The following is a 21,466-nucleotide window of genomic DNA, read 5'->3' as shown; positions in this document are numbered from 1 at the left end:
GATGTATTGGTTCCCACTGGTTGTCACCGGAAAGGGGCCCATGACGTCAACTGACCACAACGCGCCGATTTCTGAGACAGGAATGCGTTCCATGGGATGAGTTGCCCTGCCGAAACCGCTTTCATTAGTTAACAACGCTTACAAGACACCACATAATCCATCATCTCACTTCTCATCCCGGGCCAGTAGGCCCTCTGCCGAAGTCCGTCGTATGTCTTGGTGCCATCTCGTGGCATTCAACGATGAGATTCCGTCTCAAGACGCAAGGTATCACCGGCAGCACAACATCTGAACCAGTGGCGTTTCAGGACGTTATGCCAGCTTCATTCAGCCTCAGCCGATCAAAGTGACGCTTCTAATTCCTTGTCGCCCTCTCCGTTCTCAATGTTCCTTACATCCAACAAGGCGGCTGCAACCTTTTGTAACACCGGATCCTGTCGTTGGATTTGCACCAACTTTCCGGGACCCAGTTCGACGACCTGGCCATTGGCTCCAATCATGATCTTGAGGACCTCATCTTCAGCTTCTGGCCTTGATAGCCAATCAGCTGGTTGGTTCTCCTTCCCCGGCACGTGCTGGATTGTGGCGCAGCGATCTTGTTGAAATCCTTAACGAACCCGCTGTAGTATGCTGCTCGTCCAAGAAGTTGCCGTGGAGACCGCTTTGAATTGTGAGCAGCACAATCCCTGATTTTTGTCAATTTTTCGGGAAGTGAGCTAACATCTCTCTGACCCATTTTATGCCCCAGCAGTTTCACCGCACTCTTAGCGAGCTGCGTCTAGGCTTCATTTATCCGCAGGCCAGCCTCACAGATCCGCTCCATCACAGCTCTCAAGTGAACCACGTGCTCTGGTTCCGAATTGCTGTACACACCGATATCGTCTCCGTACACGGCAACGTTCTGGAGTACCTTTGTTACACGAAGCATCAAGCGCCGTAATGTGAATGGTGCCCCGGAAAAACCAAACGGCAGTCGTCTCAATTGATATTGGGTGTCCCCAGCCGTAAACACCGTTTTCTCCCGGTCATCCTCCTTGGTAAGTAGTTGCCAATATCCGGAAGGCAAGTCGAACACAGTAAGTTATCGGGAGTGCTGGAGGGAATCGAAAATCCCTGCAACCGAAGGCACAGCCACAACCCGATTTACGGTCAGTTCATTCAAGCGCCGGAAATCCACGCAAAACCTGTATTTTCCGTTCGTCTTCAGTAAAAGCACAACAGAGGAATTGTACGCACTATTGGCTTTTTCCATTAAACCATTCTCCTGAATCTGTCTATGGACCTCCTCTCGTAGATAGAGCGGCAATGGACGGGGGCCATAAGGTCGAAAGCGTTTCGATGACACAGGAATTCCTTATCCTGATCACAGTACTAAATGAAAGGAGGAGGCCTTCGCTGTGGAGGTTTTTTTCGGAAATGCCAACTGATCGTTTACAGTCCACTGAACAAGGAAACAAATCTTTATTCTGCATCTTAATTACAGAAACTGAACACAGATCTTCTCCCGAACGAGTCTTCCCAGAGATTCATTTCCACCAATCCCCCGTCGGTCAAATCCAAGGAAGTGTTACAAAGTGGCCCCATGAATTCCGCAACAGAATTCCCTTTTTCAGGCGACGCAAAGTGAAATTCTACGAACAACACATACTATTTGCGTGCCCTCCGATCAGTAGTATCACCGTTACACGCGTGTCATTTGCGCTCACTTGTGCTATTTCTAGTCATTAGAACGCCAAACGAAAACAGATAGCCGTTTGCAGGCATCAGGGTATCAGTNGAATATTACTCCACTAGTATACTCATAGACGTAAAATTTCGCAAACGCGAAAAAAATCGCCCAGCTGTAGCACCCTTTTGATGCCTAGCTGCCATGCCACACGAAGGAGGCACGAGGGCTGGGATGCTGCCAGGTGACCCAAGCCTACACAGAGGAATTCGAGTGGCAGAGGTCGGGTTCGAACCACGGGCCTTCCGGTCAGTAAATTCGCGCTCTAATCACTTGATCCACCTCGCCCCGTCACGAAATGTTATTCTTCCTCACACTGGCCATTGAATTCTACAGGATATTTTCATATTTGCCGGTAATAATATTCTGTGAAAGAAAACAGGTCTTGTTGGAAAACGCGAACGTCTGTTATATTTGGAATGAAGAATTTGTGTCACAAAATTTCAAGTAAGTCCCACGTTGTTGCACTGCCGGGAGCCGCTGTAATACAAAGGTGAAAAATATTACCATATAAAGCAAAGTGGGTCATTAATTGAGGTAATGAACGATTAGTGTATTCTTTCGTTGATTGTGGTTCATGAAAGCCTAACGAACCGAATACTCGTCAGCCGAGGAGCCTGTCAACAAGTGATCACGTGATGTGAATCGTGGCTTATCTTGTGCGAGCTAATCAAACCACTGTTCAGCCCCGTATACTCGACCGGACTAGTTTCCAACTACCGATGAAAGGAAGAGGGCCTTTGTTGCGGAGTTGTCTATTCGGAAATGCCAACTGATCGGTTACAGACCACTGAACAATGAAGCAAAACTTTAATCTGCATCTTAATTACAAAAACTGAACACAGATCTTCTCCCGAACGAGTCTTCCCAGAGATTCATTGCCACCAATCATCCGTCGGTCAAATCCAAGCAAATGTTGCAAAGTGGCCCCATGAATTCCGCAACAGAATTCCCTTTTTCAGACGACGCAAAGTGAAATTCTACGAACAACACATACTATTTGCGTGCCCTCCGATCAGTAGTATCACCGTTACACGCGTATCATTTGCGCTCACTTGTGCTATTTCTAGTCATTAGAACGCCAAACGAAAACAGATAGCCGTTTGCAGGCATCAGGGTATCAGTCGCTTGAGTCTGGACCCGCAGCATGACTCCACTGAGTTTCAAAACAAACCTGAGCATGATTCTCCATGGCCATTTTCATTGGTGGGCATCCGACGTCATTGAGTGCTTTGCCACCGAGATTAAGTCACTTTGGATTTGTTCCGACGTCATTTAGTGCTTTGCCACCGAGATTAAGTCACTCTTGGATTTGTTCAGCTTTGGGTAGCTGGCATGTTTATTTAGAAAGTAACTGGGTGTACTTTCCATACACCTGTTGCCATTTTTCGGACCAGATTGCAAAGTGGGTCATTGTGTGATGTGTTATTGTGGCTCAAACAATGGTATTGGGGGGTATGTTGCAATTTCAATATATAAGCATTAACGCAAACATCTAGAGGAATCAAAAAAATAATAATCCTTTCAGTTCCACTTTCTGAACAGCATTTAAAAACATCTGGCTACACCGTAAGGATGGCTGGGCCGTTACTTTTTGAATCACTATTTGCCGTGTTTCATCATGTTTCCCGGAGAGGCCATTACTCTGCATGACTGTCCTACTGAAATTAAACGAAAAACGTTACTCAAAGTCATGGATGAATATAAAAAACCTGCTGAGTTTTCTGCTTTATAGTTGCGTTTGACTAGTCATACTTCGCGGGAAATATTGGATCGAGAATGAAGTACTCATTGGTGGTCAATGAGGAAAGGGCAACATATCTGCCCACTACAGAGATCTTGACGCACCAGCACAACATTAATATAAATGTATTGCGTGAAGTGGACCTCCTCATTAGATCGCTATGAATGACGGCCAATGTTTCACCTGTCAGTGTGAGACATACTTATTCAATTCACTCGGAGAATTTGCATTAGATGCGAAGCACCGCTGCATACCGGGCACATCAAACAGCGCCAGTAAACTTTTCGTCGGTCTCAGTCAACGGATCCGCGAGGAAGGTGTGGTATTTGTTGCAAGAACCGCCAACACCATAAATGTTTAAACTGACTTGGTCTTTCGGTCTTCCGTTTTGCAAAAGAGGCGCTAAATAGTTGAAAAATACTGGGCCGCCTTGCGTTTTTTCCATCGCATTCGGCGGTTATAACTCAACGTATTCCGTTCCCCGTTTGTAATGTTAAATGTGTGAGTGAGTTAGGTAACTTCGAGCATACGTACTTAAGGCGGCAGAACGATATATCGATTTCGTCCATGAAGCTGTTTTGTTAAAAATGCCTACATCTGATTTCACTCTTCAATCTCTATTAGATGACTGCTGGGATTTCAGCAGCCAATTCGAAATCGTCAATGACCTGTCGGCTGCAATATAACCCAGCTGAAGATTTATTGACATAACGGTTCTGTTTATCAGGCGAAACAACCTGGTAATGCAACTGCGTGACTTTGGAAATGTAAAGCAGCCAATCAAATAAAAAGAGCTAACAATAATCACTTTCAAACCACGTGCGAGGCGAAACACCGCAGTCTTGTCAGTTGAAATCAAGCCGGATCACCAACTCAAGCACTGAGAAATGTTCAATTGTTGAATTGAGGTCCTCAAGAACACAAACTTCTGAATACGTACAAATCATCGAAGGAGTTCTCATGGTTTACAATGGTATTCGCAATTGGTGGAACCCCAAATAAACAAAGTACAAGGCAACTTGAAACTGAAATCCGAAATACAGACCAGTTGATGCACAGCAAACCCACAATTTCTCTGATCACATTCAACTTCCATCAAATACGAAGGCGGAACTTAGATACCAATTTAGATGCTACTCACATCATTCATAAGCAGCACACTGCGCTGCACCAATGAGCGAATGACTGTCCTGTTAAAGCTGTGCTGATACATCATTAGATAAGTAGTTCAGGGCACTTTATGAATCGTTCGGACTCTCGGTACTACAAGAACAGTGCACCAACAACTATTCTGATGAGCACAAGTCAATCCGAGCACCATACACACAGACATTATATGCAGATCAACCGTGGAATAACGAATGAGTGCTGAGTAAAATAGCTAAATAGAACAGTGACAAAAGTCATCAAGGTTTTATCTCCTTGAAATTCTACCCTGAAAATCCACCAATACAGCAGCATAACTAGAAGCCCAGCCACATTGCTAGCGTATCCAATGATCCACAGAAAGTAGAAAAACAAACAAGCCACGGAACAGCTTTTGGGAAAACGCAAATTTGGCTTAATAGAAACAGGTTATATTACTCATCTGCAACAAGTATAACAAGCGGACAGGACGACTCCATCTTTCATCCAATCAGTCATTCTATTGAAACCGCCAAACTTGCTTTCATCATCATGTGTATAGAGCTGCTCTCGGTGAATAATATCCTCAGTTTGGAAGCAAACAGCTATGCCTAAGGACCTATAAAATTCTATAGGGCAAAGCCAGTCTAGTTGACAGTGTAAACGCGCTGTTGGCTGGCGAAAATACACCACATCCAGGAGCTGTTGTAACTCAGCAACGGGAAATGAGCGATGAAAATAAAACCAGGATGCTATCATGTCTGTCATTCTCATGTGGCTTATTTCACCAATTCATCAACTTGTACTGAAAGTAAGGAGATCCTAGCTATCTGCTCAGATGTAGAATCGGGAATGTGGAAACGCAGTATATATTATGAACGCATGCAAACCAAATTCAAGTCATATGATTTGGAATTAATGAAAACTAAACATAAACACATTTCAACATTGCTCAAGGCAATCCGGAATTTCGTACTCAAAGTGAAATTGACATTATCCAACATTGAATAACGCTGATGTAACGCAGAACCTGTTGTACATCTGTTTCGCAACTTTTCCCAAATTCCCCACTTCAAAATTCCTGTTTGTTGCGCATTAAATTACGCTACTAAATCTGATGATCTCTTGAAATTTTAGGTCATTGTTAGTTTTTCCGAGAAATTTTGGCTGCACTTCTCTACTCCAAACGAAGCGCCTCCGATTACTTGGGAATTAGCTGGTGTAACATGCATTCGCTGACCAAATCAGCATTTGTGGAGAAACGCATTCCCTTGTACATTTTATCAAAAGGCTTCCTCAGTTTGCTGAACCAACTGGAAGTTGTTTCTAGAAGAATAATATTTAACTTAGCCGTATGTAGTTGCGCATCACAATGTTTCGCTCGTGTTCTGAGAGCGTTCTGATGCTCCACACCAGCTTAACTGGGGACAAGCTGACGTAACCCTAACGTCAAACCGCAGTGTGTTGCTGTTTTGTCTTGTAAGCTGGATGATGCCATGCGCATCATAATCTCGGGTCATTCTCGCATTACTGGTCATGTGGATATATCTTTTAGACAATTTTTGATCTTCTGCTACCTCTGAGAATGCACCCAGCTAGCAGAAAACGACAGGCGCAGTTTTGAGCTTTCTAAAATGAATTAGCTCAAATCATATTTTTCTGCAACCATCACTGAAAGCTTAGTGATAATTAAATTTATTCATTGGATTTTAACAAGACTCGGGCCAAATACACATTCCGCTTGCTCGCTCACCTACGATTCACCCGCTCACTCACTCAGTCACTCACTCACACTTTTATATGATATCATTTCGCTCCACGTTTTATACGCAAATGTGCCATTTAATTAGGGCCGCGGTAGCATGAATTCATGCGCCATGCTCCGGTTGCGTTTAGCATTGGCGGATCCTAATGTTTGCACTTTAACTAGAAGTATTGTTTTAATCTAAACGTCATAGAGAAACGAAAGCATAAGTAAAGCTTATGAGGATGCGTCGACATTAGCGGGTTCGCCAAATTCCCTAGGAATGTCGTTTCTTTGTCTTTATTTCCGACTTGCATATGATTCAGTCGGTAAATTGCACCAGATTGGTGGATAGTGATTTTGTTCAAACTGTGACATTATCTCAAAGAGAAAAGCCATTTATCTGCACACACGTCAAATGCATGTAAAATAGATCTTCCACTGATGGGAACATGCTGGCTTTGTTTCCTGGTCCATGTACCTAGTGTATTTGGTAACTTTTGTATCTGGTGTAATGTTTCTACAGCATCGAACACTGTGTCTAGTGTTGTGTGTCGAAATGATTGTCGGCCATCCACACCCGGAGTATAAATTCATTTATTCTGTCGTGCATCCCTAAACACAATTTGGTTATGAGATCTGAGGAGAGCGCGTTCGACACTCGGGTGCAGGGTTCGGATTTCCTTCAACAGGCAGGGCCTAAAATTCACCGGTGTCAACGAATTCTCAGTTTAACAAAGAAAGTCCATTTTGACAGGGAAGAAGTCAGAAACCTCCGGAATCCGTTCAAGAGCTGGGGCGATTCTGCCTTATTTTCCGACCAGCATTGATAATAGATGGGGTCAGTTCTACGACACCAGTGTTTAGTTTACTCATCCTGGCTTTTCATTTGACATGCCCATTCGCTGCTGAGAGTTTGTTTAGATTTGTGTCCTTTAACGCAGTAACAGAAATAATCCACCTTTTATTCCCCATCGAATCAATCTTCAGATTTACATACTGCGTCAGCACATGCGGTTCATCTGCAGTCCGCCGAGTGGACTACCATTTCCAGCGCGATGTTCATGGTCATCAAGTGGTAGAATAACTTGCATGTAGTTGATGATGTGGTTTGGTTCACTGCACCGAAAATTGCGTTGATTTCAAAGAATGAAACTGGACCTGAATATCCTTGCTATTACTGAGTGCTAGAAAGAACATTTTAAGTGGATAGCATCGTGGTGGTTTGGTACCCATTAAGCCTTATTCTCAATGGCGCAATGCCTTTTGACTTTAACGATTCCATTATTCCTTCCAACTCCTCGTTAATCATTCTATTTCTAGCCAGGAAGAATGGGAAACTTTGAGACGCATCGCAATGAAATTTATTTGTCTCATCACCCATAACATATTGTGACTACTGTGTTTCATCTCTTGAAAATCCGCGTCGCCTGCTTTGAAATCACATGTATAAAAGCAATTTGCATACTGACAAACCTGACGTAAACGATTGCCGTCGGCTATATTTATTTATTTATCCCCGCAAGATGAGGAATATCGACGGGTGTCTTCTTTTCTTATTGTAATTTCTATAGTTGCTGAGTAGACACCCGTCTGAATGGATTACCTGATTTCAGCCGGAAACTTCGGCCGATTTGATTTTGAAGCAACCGGTCCTGATAAATCTAACAACTCAGTAGATTATAAGTCATCTGAAACTGTTTTCGAGAACGTCGCTTTAATTACAATTTGTCTATCCTATTATCAATGAAAATAGTTGAAATACTGCATTTTTCCATAATGACTGATAGCTGACGAACTTACAGTCTACTTCCCTATATTCCTACTCGCATATTGAGTGTGACGTAGGAAGTAAGCACCTGCTCGTAATACATATCTAACTAGTTATATATTTGGGGCGTCACCGTCTACATCTGTGTCATCATGCGTATCTTGAGGTTAAATCGTAAAGGGGCGTATTATTTTGGGAACCTTAGGAAGAACTAAATACGGATATTGATTGGCGAACTACATTATATTCTTTAAAGGGGGCGGATGATATGGAATTGTAGCAAATTAAATATACTCCACATCAGACAGATTCGAATCTTACTGCGGATGTTCGTACAAGTTAACCGCTCCTGTGTTGACAAGGAGCATGTATACTACCAAGCGAACTGCAAGTACTTTCCTTTTGATGATGGCCACTTACCGTTCGTCTCAAACAGAAACAAGCCAACCATAAGCTGCTTGATTGAAAATTGGATTCTTGTTTAGGGTAGAGTCACATGTAGCGCACCCCTTGTTTGCAGCCCCGTTTGGCAATGGGTGAGTTTCTAATCCCAGTTAAGTTTTGGAAGTTGCTGACGCATAGTCAGTTCAGCTGATACCTTCAGAATCACAGGACACAAGACAAGTACGGTGTAAAATTCTCCAATATCACTAAACACTAAAATCCCTGGTCGAGTCGAGCGAAGCACAAATTACGCTGGAGTCACAAGTGGGTGTCCAGTTGACCGGGCAAAGTCATGGTTTTTAGTCTTCGCAGAAAACAGCTATAACCGGCGGTCGTGCATACCGGGTGGAATAGGTGATATATAATATTGGGGTAAGCCTCCAACGATTTTGCTGGAAGTTATTCACTGAGTTGTGTGAGATTAACATGGGAGACCATTAGCATCGTGTAGACCTGACGCAGCGGGCACCCGGTTGGCGTAAAGAACACGACAAATGTAGTTGTGAACGTATCGCCGCCGCGGAATCAAAGGTTTTGTCCATGTTTTTATTAAAGCCGATTGTTTCACCCTGATTGGGTTTCATATCATAAGATACGACGCATCAGTGACGTATCAAATCCACCGTCCTTCCAAACTGAACCAAGTTCATCAGGATTGCATGCCAGATCCGGGATCTCGTCAAAAGCTTTTGTATTTTGCTTGCGTTTCACATTTCCCTTACGTTCAAACGCGATCGGACGGATGTGAATTTAGCCGCCAAAATGAACTATGCCGGCGGAACTTTCTGACAATTCCACATTGGATCCGTCAATATCTGTACATTCACTTATGTATTATTACCCATGAGGTTTGCATGGATACTACAAACATAATAAGTTACTGATACCCGGCGAAATTATAGGATGCATAATAGGGTGCTCTAATCTGATTGGGGGCCTGACAGCAAGCGCTGAGACCCAATCCTGAAGTGTTTTCAACTGTCATCAACTATGGGTATAACGTACACCGGACAAAATTTGACGGACGACTTTTGAACGATTCGCGTTTTACCATTTCCATATATGTTTACTTGCAAGCGAAATCAAGTTATACGCTGAAGAACCTACACGCAGTAGCCACATTCTTCCAATCGGATACAATCCACCATATGGTTATTCACCAAATTTGAGTACATTTTTGTGAAAGTATCGTGTGACTTGTGCTAAAAAGCTGAACTGACGGAGATTTGATAACGGATAACTAATGGCCACTGGTAACCGAGTTAATTCTCAGCCGTTTCTTCTGTGAAATGAACGTTGATGAGACATCCCTGGAAGCCAGAGGATGATTCCCAGCTTATATGCATTCGGGGGTGTTATTTAATTGATTTGAAAAATGATAACAATGCAGGACAAGCTAAATTGTTGAACCTACCGAATATTTCCATTAAGTTGTTGTTCAGATAATTTCTAGGTTTGTTGATTTGTCAAGGCTTCAGGTTCTAGTCAACAAAAACCGAAACAATAGACTGCAGATAACAAACAGGTGCTGTATAAGTTTCGCATGGGATCTCCCATAATTCTCAAAGCTAATCAAAACACGTAGCATATAAATTCCGTGGAGGAGTGAATGAGTGAGTGAGTGAGCGATTGATAGAGATTGAGTGAGTGAGTGAGTGGGTGGGTGAATGAGACAGTGAGTGAGTGACCGAGCGAGCGACCTAGTGAATGTCTTCGTCAGCGAGCAAGAAAAAATTGTATCTGAGCATTAATGTATCTAAAATCCAAAAAAAGTTAAACGATAGCTTAGCGTTCCGTGTTGGATGCAGAAATTAAGTCACTAAATCAGTCAGTCACTCATTCACAAACAAAAATATCAGTCATCAATTCACTCACTTAGACATTCACACATTCGCTCAGTTACACATTCAATAACTCACTCACTCACTCAATCATTCATTCATTCATTCATTCATTCACTCACTCACTCACTCACTCACTCATTCACTCACTCACTCACTCACTCACGTTTGCGCCACGGGATCTTCATCCTTATCCTTATCACGGTACTAAATGAAAGGAGGAGGCCTTCGCTGTGGAGGTTTTTTTCGGAAATGCCAACTGATCGTTTACAGTCCACTGAACAAGGAAACAAATCTTTATTCTGCATCTTAATTACAGAAACTGAACACAGATCTTCTCCCGAACGAGTCTTCCCAGAGATTCATTTCCACCAATCCTCCGTCGGTCAAATCCAAGGAAGTGTTACAAAGTGGCCCCATGAATTCCGCAACAGAATTCCCTTTTTCAGGCGACGCAAAGTGAAATTCTACGAACAACACATACTATTTGCGTGCCCTCCGATCAGTAGTATCACCGTTACACGCGTGTCATTTGCGCTCACTTGTGCTATTTCTAGTCATTAGAACGCCAAACGAAAACAGATAGCCGTTTGCAGGCATCAGGTTATCAGTTGCTTGAGTCTGAACCCGCAGCATGACTCCACTGAGTTTCATAAACAATACTGAGCATGATTCTCCATGGCCATTTTCATTGGTGGGCATCCGACGTCATTTAGTGCTTTGCCACCGAGTTGTTGTATTCCTTGTTTATCATCCACCAATATTCTTTGGTCGTGATCTCTCGATGGTCGCTTCAGGCATTTAAAGATTTCGTTTGCAAGCTTTCTGTTTTTGCCATTCTTCAGACGGCTATACATGGTAGTGTAATCGTGTAAAGACTTGCTTTGTCCACGTAGACCGTCCCGGGTGCGCCTGGTGCAATAGAGAAATCAATTTAATCCACAAATTTTATTGCAACGATTTTGCAAGACCCAGAGTGAAACTGCCAACGGTAGTCAAATAATTGAAGTTTGCCACTAGCAGACACGATCGAATCTCGTTTTTCTCTGCTTAAAATGACGGAGAACACAAATCCCATTAGAATTACGTCAACAAATTGGCCAGGCATAACCAAAGACGCGATTTGGTTTCACTGAGACGTGATGATCCACTGACGGAGCAATGAACTAACAACCTGGTATCGATCCTGTCTGTCAAACTCTAGGGCAAAGTAAATCCAGAACCGTAAAGGCTTAAAGAAAAGATCAACAGAAATAAAAACCACTAAAAATAGGGGATACACCTCCAAGTAACAAAACAACGCAGGAGCCGCCCGTGACGCAATACAAATCATCAACGGCTAACTGAAGAGCACGAAACCGGATGGCGATTACAGAAAGCAGCGTGGCCGCAGAAAGCGATAAGTACAAGCCGCAAGTCAACGCATTTTATGATCGTAATCGGTGATTGTAAATGTACGATAAGATTACAGCGCAAAAGCGACTTTGTTAAAACTATGTAATCCAGAGCACGAAAGCTGGTCCATTTCAGCCAACACCGCCCTAGAGATGTCCACTAGAATGGTGGCGAGACGCTTACAAATCACTTGCTATGCTCGGCGAACGGGTAAACAGTCACCTGATCAACTAACAAGCAACTCATCAGTGCGAACTTGTGCAGGAGAGATGACGAAAGCCAGCTTAGTCTTAAAGCACCTAGCAGATACAATTGAAAAAAACTAACAAAACGCATGTTCACCAACCTATCTTCAAGACAATTGGTGGTTACGATATCTATTAGGTATCTACAAATAATTTCCTAACATGCCAATCCTTATGGCGATTGTGACACTGCTGAGGTCAATGGGGTTCTAGAGTCCATTCTTTTCAAAGAATATTGTTAATTCAAATACTTGCATGAACACTTTGTAACAACTGTTACCCGATGAACAAACGAATCCTCGGTTGCTGTGGAAAGAGGCTCTTCAAAAGTGTGCTCTCAGTTCCAAAACGTTATGTGTTCGTATCACTTTTCCTGAACAGTGGAACCGACTCTCCCTCGCAGAGATTGACGTACGTGTTCCTGCTTTTTAATAGACTAGAAAGTTGTGGTGAACTGGTTAAATTTTATGCAGTTTTCCGATCGTCCTGGTCTTGCACAGGATTTTTATATACGCTTGCAATAGTGATTGAAGAAAATCTTAGGTACAATTCAATTTAAGACAATTTCGATTGGAGTGTTTTTATGTTTGAAATGTTTGTCCTCATTTGAATTTTTATCTCTTTTGGTACTAATTTTCCTATGTGCATTAGCTGCATTAGATTGGTGAGGGAAAAAGCGCGTGTGATATTTGCCAGATCGTCAGACGGACCCCTACAGACTGCTAACGCATTATTCCTGTTTATTGGACGGTTGTTCAGGTTGACTAATGGACATTTGGGGCACGGCTATGATTAGCAACTTAATTACAAGCAAACAAGAAGACCTTAGATCCGTCTGCTAGTATTTTTTGTGGATGCGCTGTCAGTTGGCCGACCATAAGCCAGCTGATGTAGTAGAACCAGAGTATGTTGGATGTACGGCTCAACTCATTTTATCATCTCACTTGAAGGAGGTCAACACAGATAAACCTGCAGCCTACCTAGCGGGATGCAATTAGGTGTGGTTTGTTGTGGTTGACCATCTTGTCCAAACACACTTAGGGACCATTTTACCTATTCAGTCTCTAGCAGGTACACGAATACAGGACGATATGCATTTAGTTTGCAACACAATGTTCGAACAGGGTTTATTTCGCTGATGTAACCATACTGTCCTTATCGACTGTTGGACGCATTGACATCCGACGCGCAGTTAAGTAGAAGGGGACGATAGTCTGGTTGTGCACCGTAATTTAATTCTGTAGCGCTTGTCAGGCCGTGGTGTACCACTCTTGTGCCGCTTTACTTCTCGGTGTTGGTCGCCTATCCACAGAGCGGACTGCACTCAATTTCAGAACATTTCTGTCTGATTTTGTTATGAACAAGCTCGCCTAATTTATCGTTCGTTTTTCCGTTCACTGGACTGCTATATTCTCGTCTAATAGCCTGCATGAAATCACGACACTACTCTCTCAAGTGACACCGCGACATGCAATCCCTCCACTAAACATAACATGTCACAGAAATAATGCGCAAAAACAATACAGAATTTTGACGCACATTGGGCCTTTGGCCTGTATGTTACACCAGATTCCACAGAATCAGGTTTTGTGTAACATACCAACGTGGGATGTAGAGGTCCATCACGATTCCACAGGAACTACCGGTAGTGAAATCAGGTTTCACTGATTGTCGCTCTACTTGTGCATCGTCAAGTGGGACGAAATAGCATTCCGTGGATACATGTTTGTTCAAAGTGGTACTGGTTTGATTGCACCAAATAGTTTCTCAGTTTCTGTATGTTGTAATACAGGAATTTTCGTGTATGCACAAAATGCATATCACCATGAGAAAACAGTACCTGGATTTCCAGTGACAAACAATTCGTAAAATTTGCGCTCAGAAGTGCTAATTCTTGGCATTTGAACTCCAAAGGAAAACCGAAAACCGCTTGCAAGCTTCACCGTATCATTCATGAAACATGAAATACTCTGTCTGCAATTGCAGCATGACTCCACTAAATTTTGAAAACAATGTTGACCATGATTTTACATGGCCATTGTCAATGGTGGGCATCCAACGTCACTTAGTGATCTGCCACCGAGATTATATCACTCTTGGATCTGTTCAGCTTTGGGTAATTCGCATGTTTAGCTAAGAAGCAAATACATGTCCTTACCACTCTCTGCTCTCCATTAAATGACTGGTGGGAATTCGGGAGGCAAGTCGAATTCACCAATAATCTGTCGTCTGCAATATAACCCAGCTGAAGATTTATTGACATAACGGTTCTTTCTATCAGGCGAAACAACTCGGTATACGGCAAGTGACCATCAAACAAACAATGGTGCAGATAGCCGCATGGACTCGCAATTCAAATCGATCCAACTGCAAATGCGTAGCTATGGAACTGTAAAGCAGTGAATCAACTAAAAAGAACGAAAAATAATCATTTTCAAACTATGTTGTCATTTATGATTGATCCAACGTGCGAGGCGAAACTCCACATTCTTTTAAGTTGAAATCAAACAACATCACCAACTCTTCCATTGAGTCATGGCCAACCGTTGAATTGAGGTCCTCAAGCACACAAACTTCTGAATTCGTACAAATAATTCATGGAGTTCTCACGGTTTGCGATCCTTCCATGTATTATTGATTGAATCAGCGGAGCGGAATCTTTTGTATTATTTCCGGAAACCGGACTGGTTTTGATGAATTATACGTATGGCTCGCAAAGTTGACTTAATATAAACAGGCTAAATTGCTCATTTGGGACAACCATAACAAGCGGACAGGACGACTCCATCTTTCATCCAATTAATCATTCTACTCAAACCACCAAACTTGCGTTCATCATCAAGTGCACAGAGCTGCTCTCGAGTTGCCTTCCAGTGAATAATATCCTCAGTTTGGAAGAGAACAGCTATGCCTGAGGACACATAAACTTCTGCGAGGCAAAACCAGTAAAGATCTTGGGGTTTGGTGTCTAGTTGACAGGGTAGACGCGCTGTTGGCTGGCGAAAATGCACTACAGACAACCAGGAGCTGTTGTAACTCATCAATGGGAAATGAGCGATATAAATGAAACCAGGATGCTATCATATGTCTGTCATTCTCATGTGGCTTATTTCACCAATTCATCAACTGGTATTGAAAGTAAAGAGAACTTGGCCACCTGCTCAGATGTAGAATCGAGAACGTGGATAAAAAATACGTGATATGCACGCATGCTAACGAAATTCAAGTCAGATGGGTGGTAGTTATGGGAACTCAAAAATAAACACGTTTCAACTGTGCTCAAGACCCTTTGGAATTTCGCACCGGAAGTGAAATTGACATGTTGAGTGCGAAATTAGAAGATGTCTTGTCATGCGTTGTCACGAGCGGTTGTGAAACGCTGGGTGTCAACACTGATGTCAAAAGTTTCACAGAGTTGTGCATAGTTTAACAGGGGGCAAAAATAAATAGCTAGTTTTACCTATTGAATAAATTCAAAGCCATGCATCACGTACTGCCTACTATATTTGGTGGACGAAGAAAGCGTCACTGCACAACATTTTAGTGGAAGATTTACTAGTGAATTAGCTAAAATTTCCTACCAGGGTAATAGCAGGACGTCCAGTGGTAACACGGGGATTTTGCTTCTCGGAAAGACCCACGAAAAAGTTAATTTGTACACCATTGTAACGCTTACCTGCTAGCCTTCGGCTACAAAAGAACAATTTAGTTGGGGACATCCTTACAGGTATCCAGATTTTGTTGGCCTAACTAATTCCCCTTCGAACAAGCTACTTTTCATCATGAATACGACGTTTGCTTGTCGAACATGTTGAATCTGGGAACCCCGAACAAAAACGCTTATGAAATCATTTATGTTCTGCTAACTTGAATACTTTCCTGGATTCTGCCAGGCATTATTGGGAACGAAATTCTCACTGAAGTTTATTTGGCTCACCAACTCTTGAAAGGTTACTTTTCACACTTTTGAACTTTGGGTTTTTACACTTCCTGTGATGGTTTCGGATAACTACCAAACGATCTTGATTCTTCCTCATTAAATCCACAATTTGTATAGGCGGGAATGTTTTAAGTTTCTTCTCCGTGATTCGGACGATATATGACATCGCATTTTATATTGACTGTTTCAGTCAGGTTATTTATTTATTTTTACCTCTTTAACTTCTCCTATAATATTTTGGGCCTCTACGGAGTCAAGCATTTGCAAGCACGTATCCGTGTCGCCACCCAAAAATTAACCCCAGCGTACGAAAGCCCAGGAAGGTCTTTAAACAAATGTTGAAGCGTTATGCCAAAATGTGGTCATATTCTTGCACGAAAAACACATTTAACCCTCTCGCACAATATTTTGTTGATCTCAAACATCAATAATAAAAAACTGTGTATTTGGTGAACATTTCTATTCCGCAAAACGGTTTCTCTTGGAATTCGTAATTTAATAAGTGGCTTATCCCACCGTCAGTCCCTGATAACTCTGGTAACGAACTAGTTCTATTTCACATCCCATCCCAATTTCAGCTTTTCAAAATCCTTTTCGGTCCGCATTAATTAGGCTACTAAATCTGATGCTCTCTGGAAATTGAAGATCATTGTTAATGTTTCAGAGAAGGTTTGAGTGCACTTCTCCACTCCAATACGAAGCGCATCCGATTACTTAGGAATTAGCAAGTGTGACATACATTCGCTGACAAAGTCAGTATTTGTCGAGAAAATCATTCCCTTGTACATTTTATCAAAAGGCTTCCTCAGTTTGCTCAACTGACTGAAAGTTGTTACTAGAAGAATGAGAGTTACTTGACCGTATATTATTTGCGCATCACAATGTTGCGCTCGTTTACTGAGAGCGTTCTGAGGCATCATACCAGCTTACCTGGGTACAAGCTGACGTAAACCTAACGTCAAGCCGCAGTGTGTTGGTGTTGTGCCTTGTTAGCTGGCTAATGCCACGCGGATCATTATTTCGGGTTGGTTCTTGCATTGCAGATCGTGCTTGTGTCTTTTGAGTAATTTCTGGGCTTTAGCCACCCCTAAGATGGCGCCCAGCTTGCAGAAAACAACATGTGCACTTTTGAGCTTTCTAAAAGTGAATTGGATCACATCGTAAGTTTCTGCAACCATCTCTGAAAACCTGGGAGTAATTAAGTTTATTCATTGGATCTTAGCGAGTCTCGAGGGTCGCTCACCAGCCTATTCACTCACTCACTTACGCAAATGTGCCATTTAATTGCGGTCACGATAGCATGAATGTATGCGCCAGGTTCCAGTTGCGGTTACAATCATGTTGTTGGCATTGACGGTTCTTAATGTTCGCAATGTAAGTAATAGTATTCACTTAATCCATACGTCATAGATAGATGAAAGCATACGTAAAGCTCGCCAGGATGAGCCGACATCAGCAGGTCCGCCAAATGCCCTAGGAGAGCAAATATTCCAAACCATGAAAAAGTCTACCATGAAATAATAATTTATATCAAATTTTACCATATAATTTAGATACAGCCAAAGTGCACCGGTTTCGGTGAGGCAATATTCTTTTGAATATATTTGAGGCAGCCAGAATCATCACATTCGCTAAATCATATTGTACTGCCTGGTTGGACCGGCTCCAAAAGCTCGAGGTAAGTAGGCTACCTGATTTCACATGTAACCATTTGGAATACCCAATAAAATTGAAGAACATGGTAAGTGATGTTGCTGCCACAATGCGAGTCAAGACGGTTTTGAGGGGGGTGCATTTTGAGTGGCGAGTCAGCAAAACATATATATTTAGTGATTGGCGACAATGTACGTGAGCATAAAGACGACATTTTGCGTTGAAGACTGACCATGGTTTTCTCCGCACGCATCACCACAATGATATTCGCGGTATTCTGTATGTTTTTGCTCCTTCATCCATTTTGTACCATTCCAGGTGAGAAATTCCCTCAGCATGTTCATAATATTTTCCTCTTAATTCCATTCGGTTACTTTCACATTTATGCCGTTATCAGAAAAACCTGACCATTGCCCATGGATATCAGCATAAGCACATACAGACCATTACCGGGTTAGATGCAATTTACTGTAGCTATCTCAAGAGTCAGTGGCAGTTTCAGAATAAGTCACGTTTAGTCAATGCGCATCTGTCTCTTTGCTACAAACATTGCCATACTGTTTGGTTCCGAATAACAATGAGAAAGTAATTGACAAGCTACTAGCTTTATTAATGATCATCCTTTATCTGCGCGAAAATAATATTCGAAATACAATTGAGCATAGAATCAGAATCAAGTATTACGTTTATACTGTAAACCGTTAAAATCATTTCACCTTAACAAAATCAGCGCATGCAAGCCTAGAAGAAAGTGAGTGTATTTCTTCACCTTGCCCGCCATAAAGATATGGGGAACTCTGCCTGTGAAGCTCGACATCCGAATTAGCCTAAAAATGATAGGCATAACACGGTGGTTAAATGTGGGTTAAAATGCACTTGAGAAATTCAAAAACATCCTTGTTTTCATTCAAAATGCTGATGAAATGTTTTTAAAAACGTGTGTTTGAAATACTTTAATGGCATAAAAATACTTGACAGCCCACTATATTCTCCGCAAACCGTTTGACCTAAGCTTATACGTATGTCGTATGGCTGACTGGAAATGTTTGCCGTATACTTTCACTTACGGGTTTCTTCAATCTGACAATCAAACATGCCACAACATCTAGGTGCTCTTTATTTCGAATACACTTTCCAAATGCTCTGTGCATTTTTAATAGGCCGAGCAATATTAACAGTTACATTTAAACCAAATGTTTATGTGGTTTGCTTTTTTCGCAATACTGAAATTCTGTGTGGGGAAAACCAGAGCGTAAGACTCCTTTGAAATGTGAAATACGCTTGCACTCATACCGCTGAATGAATCAGAATGCTATATTTCTATAGCAAATTATTTCTTCAAAATAACACCAATAGGTTCATCCATTAATGAGAGCAGATGTATAATATCCAATGTAACTCCTTTTCTCCTGAAAATATTTCAGAGAAAACCTGCGAAGAAAAACGTGAGCATCAAAAGTTCTCGTGAATTTAAACTACTGAAAGCAGAAGATTTGACTAATCCTCTTGGTGTGTNCTTACCTCAAGTAGGCTATACGGCAGCTGTAGGCAACATAAAGCATAGAAAAGGATATATTTCTTAAAGCGCCACATTTATGGAACGCCCTATCAGATAAAAGTAGAACACCTTTCTATTGGCGTGAAAAAAACTATTTACAGCCAACACTGAGAAATCGCCAGCACAGTTCAATTGGAGCACTGGTCATAACAAATCAAATCCATTATGGAAAGTGCGCCAAGCACGTAGTACGTTTGGCAGGAAGACTAATAGCAATGACGATACAAAAGCATTTTAGTTTTTTTCAGAAAAATACGCTGCACATACAGACCATTATCGGGTTAGATGCAATTTACTGTAGCTATCTCAAGAGTCAGTCAATGTTAGTCACCATTTGTCAATGGGCATCGTGTTATTTGTTACAATTATAGCCATACTGTTCGGTTCTGAATAACAATGAGAAAGTAACTGACAGGCCACTAGCTTTATACTGCGCGCAAATAGTATTCAAAATACAGTTGAGCATAAGATCGGAAATGAGTATTGCATTAATACTGTAAACCGTAAAAAATTTTAACTTAACAAAATCAGCGCACGCAAATATAGAAGACAGTGAGTATATTTCTTTACTCTGCCCACCATAAAGATATAGGGAACGTTACATGTGGAGTTCAACATCCGAATTAGCCTGAAAATGGTAGGTTTAACCCGCTGGAAAAATATGGGTTAAAATGTACCTTAGAAATTCGAAGAGAAAGAGGTTAGCATAAAACGTCCTTCCTTTCATTCGAAATGCTGACGCAATTATTAACTGAAACGTGTCCTTGAAATATTTTATTGGCATGAAATGAAGTGATTACCCCCCACATTCTCCGCAAACAGTTTGACATAAGCCCTGCCTATGTTACATAGACGACGGGAAATGTTTGCGGGAGTGACTTCACTCATGGGTGTCTTCAATCTGACCAATCATACATGCCACAGAATCTACGATTTGCCTATTTTGAACACACTGTCCACGTGCACTGTGCATTTTCAGAGGTCGAGCAATTTTAACGGTTACATTCAAACCAAATGTTTATGTGGTTTGCTTTTTTCGCATTACTGAAATTCTGTGTGGTGAAAACCAGGGCGTAAGTTTCCTGTGAAATGCGAAATTGCCTGCACTCATGCTGCTGAATAAATCAGAATGCTATATTTGTATAGTGAATTATGCCTTCAAATTCACACCTACAGCGTTCATCATATTATGAGCTTTTGGAGTTGTATTATATCCAATGTAACCTCATTTCTGCTGAAAACATTTCAGGGCGAACGTGCGAAGAAAAACGTGAGCATCATTTTCTTCGTGATTTTATACCAATTAAAAGCAGAAGATTTGACCAAAACTGCTGATGCGTAAAACAAATCTCTTTGTCGCATATACGGTAGAGTGAAACCCCTCGTTATTGGACCAATACACAACTCAAATAATCCACGCGTCCCTGCTGAGGTTCACTGAGAGGATGATTTCAATCTCTCTTCAGATTTTCAACATCTCAGTGTTCATTGGAATCCTACACTAACGGAAAAGCTTAGCGAATTAGTGTCTGTAATACAGAACCAGATGGGGTTCGACAGCACGATTGGAAAATGCAATAAGTAGATGTTTATTGAACAACTCTGAGTTTGTCCCCTTCCAAGGTTCTGATTCATTCCCTACTGCAGCATGCGGAAATCTGTTAATGTGTGCGTGCATTTGTTTTTGTGGCAATGGGTTGGCGAAAATAGTCCCAGACAAGGAACCATGCATGAAAGAGAAACTGAGGAGTATTTTCTGCTGAAAACATTATCAACATTTCCTGCCGAGGGACAGCTTTATCTATGTTTTCATGCATTCTCCATGGCTTTACATTCATCAAAGCAGGCGTGGACCGTACGTTTTTTTTCATTTCACCTGATGAATCATGTACATGTTTTCAACACCGTGTCACAATGTCCACAGACATCTATCGGAAAATCTACTACAATCAATATGACGTGTTAAGTGATAGACGTTCTATGCAGGCTCCTCTGACAGCACGTTCGTAATATGTTGTTAACATACTATTTATTACCAACCAACTTGAGAATATCAACAAGTCAAACGCCTAAGGACTTTCATCTGAGTTTATTCAATTCATAACCAGTATACTGATTCTAATGATTTATTTTTTTGACGAAAATCTTCTCTTTTCTCACAAATCAAGTAAACAATTGTCTTAAAGAAGGTAGGAATAAGCACCTCAGCCGACTGTGTGAAAGAGATACTTATAAATTTGTAAAGCCTAAAAAATGTGTATGGAGAGACGCGGGCCCGTG

The 21,466-nt window shown here is 41.7% G+C and overlaps 2 protein-coding genes across 2 annotated transcripts in view; one reads left to right on the top strand and one right to left on the bottom strand.

Annotated features, from left to right (window-relative positions):
- The window catches only part of T265_11683 (hypothetical protein), a gene marked incomplete at both ends in the record, with an annotated part of 18,156 nt that extends 7,298 nt beyond the window's left edge, over positions 1 to 10,858 (top strand). Inside the window, one exon of the mRNA XM_009178402.1 lies at positions 10,715 to 10,858. Within this exon, the coding sequence (XP_009176666.1) occupies positions 10,715 to 10,858 (144 nt within the window). The remainder of the gene's footprint in view (positions 1 to 10,714) is intronic.
- T265_15498 (hypothetical protein) overlaps positions 396 to 21,466 on the bottom strand; it is a gene marked incomplete at both ends in the record, with an annotated part of 48,939 nt that continues 27,868 nt past the window's right edge. Inside the window, one exon of the mRNA XM_009178401.1 lies at positions 396 to 575. Coding sequence (XP_009176665.1) covers positions 396 to 575 — 180 coding nt within the window. The remainder of the gene's footprint in view (positions 576 to 21,466) is intronic.

The sequence above is a fragment of the Opisthorchis viverrini genome (genome assembly GCF_000715545.1).
Source record: "Opisthorchis viverrini unplaced genomic scaffold opera_v5_554, whole genome shotgun sequence".
In the NCBI taxonomy this organism is placed as follows: domain Eukaryota; kingdom Metazoa; phylum Platyhelminthes; class Trematoda; order Opisthorchiida; family Opisthorchiidae; genus Opisthorchis; species Opisthorchis viverrini.
This window is presented reverse-complemented; position numbering and strand designations above follow the sequence as displayed.